Source organism: Nerophis lumbriciformis, linkage group LG04 (genome assembly GCF_033978685.3).
Source record: "Nerophis lumbriciformis linkage group LG04, RoL_Nlum_v2.1, whole genome shotgun sequence".
In the NCBI taxonomy this organism is placed as follows: domain Eukaryota; kingdom Metazoa; phylum Chordata; class Actinopteri; order Syngnathiformes; family Syngnathidae; genus Nerophis; species Nerophis lumbriciformis.
Genome location: NC_084551.2, coordinates 31,604,351 through 31,610,000, shown reverse-complemented (window position 1 = coordinate 31,610,000; position 5,650 = coordinate 31,604,351). Strand labels below are relative to the sequence as shown.

The 5,650-nt window shown below is 36.7% G+C and overlaps 1 protein-coding gene across 2 annotated transcripts in view; it reads right to left on the bottom strand.

The window, feature by feature from the left end:
- The window catches only part of LOC133599631 (myelin-associated glycoprotein), a 17,230-nt gene extending 14,099 nt beyond the window's left edge, over positions 1-3,131 (bottom strand). The window contains exons 1-2 of one of the 2 annotated variants that reach the window (XM_061952450.1): positions 3,033-3,131; positions 2,594-2,956 (exon numbers count right to left, since the gene is read on the bottom strand). In XM_061952450.1, the coding sequence (XP_061808434.1) occupies positions 2,594-2,956; positions 3,033-3,084 (415 nt within the window). In that variant the 5' untranslated portion in view covers positions 3,085-3,131. Of the gene's footprint in view, positions 1-1,928; positions 2,034-2,593; positions 2,957-3,032 lie in introns of those variants that run through there. The other variant, XM_061952465.1, reaches the window with a different exon arrangement.
- Between the last annotated feature and the right edge of the window lie 2,519 nt (positions 3,132-5,650).

Here is a 5,650-nt window from a genome sequence, read left to right as displayed (position 1 = left end):
GTACCGCTTTTAGAAAGTCACGTGACCGATCATGAGCTGTTTTGGTCACGTGACCGATACGCGAACTGTGTCGCACTGACGCCTCCTCTGTGCCCTGTGAGCGGGTCTTTTCTACAGCCGGAGAAATAATAACTAAGAGAAATCGTCTAAAATGTAATACGTCGGAAAAACTTTTTTTTTTTTTTTTTTTAATAATGTGTAAAAAAATAAAATTAAAAAAATTCCCAGTCCACAATCATCCACAACACGTTCTCTTAGATTTCCATGTTATGATACATGTTCACATTATTTATTGACTGTATCTAAAAAAGATAAAAATATATTTTTATTTAAATGAAGATATGGAATAATCCTAAATGAAATACAATGACTTGGTTTATATTATTGTATATACTAGGGCAGGGGTCATCAACGCGGTGCCCGCGGTCACCAGGTAGCCCGTAAGGACCAGATCAGTCGCCCGCTGGCCTGTTCTAAAAATAGCTCAAAGAGCAGCACTTACCAGTGAGCTGCCTCTATTTTTTAAATTGTATTTATTTACTAGCAAGCTGGTCTCGCTTTGCTCGACATTTTTAATTCTAAAAGAGACAAAACTCAAATAGAATTTGAAAATCCAAGAAAATACTTTAAAGACTTGGTCTTCACTTGGAATAAGTGGTAGAAAATTGATGGATGGATGGGTCTTCACTTGTTTAAATAAATTAATTTATTTTCTACTTTGCTTCTTATTACTTTTAGAAATACAATTTTAGAGAAAAAATACAACCTTAAAAATGATTTTAGGATTTTTAAACAAATATATTTTTTTACCTTTTAAATTTCTTCCTCTTCTTTCCTGACAATTTAAATCAATGTTCAAGTAATTTTTTTTTTTTATTATTGTAAATAATAATAAATATTTTAGCTTCTGGTTTTTTGACGAAGAATATTTGTGAAATATTTCTTCAAACTTACTATGATTAAAATTCAAAAAAAATATTCTGGCAAATCTAGAAAATCTGTAGAATCAAATTTAAATCTTATTTCAAAGTATTTTGAATTTCTTTTAAAATTTTTGTTCTGGAAAATCTAGAAGAAATACTGATTTGTCTTTGTTAGAAATATAGCTTGGTTATATATTCTAACAAAGTGCAGATTGGATTTTAACCAATTTAAAACATGTCATCAAAATTCTAAAATTTATCTTAATCAGGAAAAATTACTAATCATGTTCCATAAATTATTTTTTTAATTTTTTCAAAAAGATTCAAATTAGCTAGTTTTTCTCTTCTTTTTGTTGGTTGAATTTTGAATTTTAAAGAGTCGAAATTGAAGATAAACTATGTTTCAAAATTTTATTTTAATTTTTTTCGTGTTTTCTCCTCTTTTAAACCGTTCAATTAAGTGTTTTTTTTCATCATTTATTCTCTACAAAAAACCTTCCGTAAAAGGAAAAAAAAAATGTACGACGGAATGACAGACAGAAATACCCATTTTTTTATATATATAAATGTATTTATTTAGCTATTCTTGTTTAAATCACACTTACGTGTAACTTACAAATGACAATATATTTATTTAAGTGTGTATCAAACTGGTAGCCCTTCGCATTAATCAGTACCCAAGAAGTAGTTTTTGGTTTCAAAAAGGTTGGTGACCCCTGTTCTAGGGCATAAAATCAGTGTCAGTTGAGTCGGTCCATAGGTTGCCTGTAGGGATTTTTAATGTCCAGCAGATGTCAGTATTTAGTGACACAGTATCGACACAGTATCAATACAGTTTTGCAATGTGTCGAAACGCTTCATGACGCCTCATCAACCCATCACTAAAGATAACAAAAAGCGACGGTGCCAAAAAGAGCACCGTGACTAAAAGAACAAAAGCTAATATACAAAGCTAACTAAACTTGGGTCGGAGTTGCAAGACGTGCAAACTAACATAGTACATACCAAGCTGGATGGCACTGGAAATAGCCAAGAAGTATAAATACAAGCAGCATAGGAATCTTCATACAACAGGAGTCGAGGAGTGGAATTGCCGAGTGCCATCCAGCTGAAGAGGTGCTGCTTAAATAGTGTAAGGCTGATTGGACACAGCTGTGCACGTCTCACAACTCCGCCCACAGGGAAACACAGGAACTCTAGAAGAAGAGAAACAATAAGAGCCAGGTCTGCTGCACCAACAAAGGCAAACTGAACACAAACCACAAGATGGCAGCAGGCGGTGACAATAAAGGATTTTTAAAAAATTGACTCACAATATTTTTTTTCTTAAAAGTCTTATATAATGATGTTTATATACCTAACAAACCATGACATCAAAATCCTCTCCCAACATACATAAATATTCAGGAATTAATTTGCTTTACAATCTACTGGTTAAAAATTTAACAGCCACATCATGTTTGACAGCCTGCTTCATGTTTATCAGGAGGCATAAAAAATAACTTAAGGTTTTGTTAAGTTCACAGAGTCAGTTACCATGGTAACTGTGAGTTTGACTTACCTTTCTTTTTTGGAACGGAAAACCCTGCTTTCTGGAATATCCACCACATCTTTACTGCACAATATAATTTGAACGTAAATCAAAAAGTAAAACAAACATGCTTACTTACGTATCATTTGGATGGAAACAGTGTTGCCACTGTAAGAAAACATTTGAAAGTCTTGCATTTCGATCCTGAAATGAAAAGGCCCTTTGTCGCTTTGTCGAAGAGGGTCAATCTTTAAGGAACAGTTCTTGGCTCCTACGTCACCCAACATCTCCATTCGACCGTTGTACTCCCGTAATACTGCTTTTCCAGCAGAGTGGTACACCAGGTGATTTCCTTCATTGAACCAAAGCCCAGTGAATTCCCTGACTGGTGTTCTTGAACTTGGAAAGTCGAATGAGCACGGAATGACCACACAAGATCCAGGGAGTCCTCGGACTGAAGATGGCAAGTCAATGGTCCAGGGAGATGCGTCATCACACACCACTGAAACTCAAAACGCAAATGCTCATTTTTCTCAATTGAGGAGAAACAAATGAAGACATAAATAATGAGACCATACCTTTGCATGAAAGAAAGACTAATAAATACGTGCCGTAGACAATATCCATCATGTCCTGTTGTGATGTGACTTGCAAATAAAGTGTCAGATACTTCCTGTGACAGCCAGCACAACCCCCCAAGTGTGAAGGATGACTATTGCGCAATCAACACAATCACAGTGCAGACCATCTTCACTTTTCTGTTTCACTTGTCTCAGTTCATAGATGTTGGAAACAAAATACTACATCATCTACAGTAGAGGGGGATTCTAATCAACTATACCTTTAGTGGATTGGACATGACTGTTTTGCAAAAATCTATAGAGCACAAAATAGCAGAGAAAATATCTTCCTCTTACAGACTTCTTGTGTCGATCTGAGCTAAAATATACACTTTCAACGGGGTACTGTCTGATCCATGATTGTTTTTATTAACCACATGCGGTATTATAATGATGTCACCACTGCGTGCACACTCTTGGTCTCGGTTCCATCTTGAACAAACGGAAAACATTTTATTTTAGTCACTGTGACTTCCTCAATTGTGTTCTGTGGATTAAATTATTCCCTTTAACAAGATGAATCACCACTGGTCATCCAAACTACAGACCATATCTATAACGACAGCAGGACTTTAAGTCAACTTTTCAAATTCTTCATGAATGCCAAAATAAAACGTGTCCAACATAAGTCTGCTCATACACCTGTTTTGCTTTTGTGTGTGAAGCAGTGGCAAAGGGGAAAAATGCGATGACTATAGAATGAAACTTATTGTGACACAGGAAAAGGTCCAAATGCTGATAAAACCTTTGGTTTCACACAGCCCACGTTTAGTATCATTTGTTTTCAGTAAACTATTCACCAGTTTTTTGGATATTCGGCCTTAGTTATCAACAGCCAAACATTTTGTGTGACAAACTTGTCCCATTACCTGTGTATCATTCCTGCTAAACCCAGGGACTTTTTTTTTTTTATTGAATACAAGACTTAGACTTCCTTTTTATTGTCATTCAAATTTGAACTTTACAGCACAGATAAGAATGAAATTTCGTTACATAAGCTCATGGTAGTGCAGGATAAAAAAGCAATAAGGTGCATATATAAATAAATAAATAAATAAATAGGTTACTGTACAGATAAATATATTGCACTTTTCCACATGCGTCCACATTTATGGATGTATGTTATATTGTCTTTTTTTATTCCAGCGAGTTAATCCATTTTGGGGTGAGTTGAGGGGATTATTCAATTATGATGCGTTCAAGAGTCTTACGGCCTGAGGGAAGAAGCTGTTACAGAACCTGGAGGTTCTGCTTCGGAGGCTGCGGAACCTCTTTCTAGAGTCCAGCAGTGAAAACAGTCCTTGGTGGGGGTGGGAGGAGTCTTTGCAGATTTTCTGAGCCCTGGTCAGGCAGCGGCTTTTTGCGATCTCCTGGAAAGGAGGAAGAGGAGTCCTGATGATCTTTTCCGCCGTCCTCACCACTCTCTGGAGAGACTTCCAGTCTGAGGCCTTGCAGGCTCCAGTCCAGACAGAGATGCTGTTGGTCAGCAGGCTCTCTAAAGTGCCTCTGTAGAACGTGGTGAGAATGGGGGGAGGGAGCTCTTTTCATCCGACGCAAAAAGTGCATGCGCTGCTGAGCTCTTTTTACAAGAGCTCTGGTGTGTAGGGACCAGGTTATATTGTCAGTTATCTGCACCCCCAGGAACTTGGTGCTGCTTACTATCTCCACCGCTGTGCCGTTGATGAAGAGTGGAGCGTGGTTGGACTGGTGCTTCCTGAAGTCAACGATGGTCTCCTTGGTCTTGTTGACATTCAGGACCAGGTTGTTGGTTCTGCACCAGTCAACCAGATGTTTCACCTCTTCCCTGTAGTCCATGTTATGCAAGTATTCAAGTGCAAGTATTCCAATATAGGGCCGAAGAAAGTTGCAAGTGCCAGGACATTGACAAAGCAGGTGAAAAATTGAATTCTAGAAAAAACTTGTAGCAGACTATGAAGGTGGAGTCCGCATGGTTTTGCCCTCCCCTCCTCCATCCCCACTCATCGCGGTCTTCGACAACAATAAAGTGATGTCATATGTTCATTTATCCATTTCATGCTTGCGGCGTACCCCAGGGATCAATACTGAAACCAAAGTTGTTCAATCTGTATACAAATGACATTTGTAAAGTTTCAAAGGACTGAAAGGTTTTACTATTTGCAGACGATACAACCACTTGTTTGTCCAGGAGAGATAACACGGAAGTTAATACAAATAACAACAGAAGAAATGAACAAATTACAAAGATGGTTTGACCAAAACAGACCTTTGAATCTCAGTAAAACTAAAATAATGATATTGGGTAACAATAGAAAGAAAGTCAAAGACAAATACAAATAGAGTAGATAGAGTAAAATTACACTTGTAAGTGTAATAATAGATTTAATAAACTGTAACTCATAAGGTGGCAAGAAATACTTCAAACATTAATAAAGCTAAATATGTAAAGCAAAAATAACTCCATATTCTCCACTGCTTGCTAGTGTTACCATATCTGAGTTACTAATAACTACAAAAGTACACTTCATTTACTAGCACTCTTACAAAAAAGGTCAGTTAGTATAATACATAACGTTAGTTATAGAGAACACGCAAAG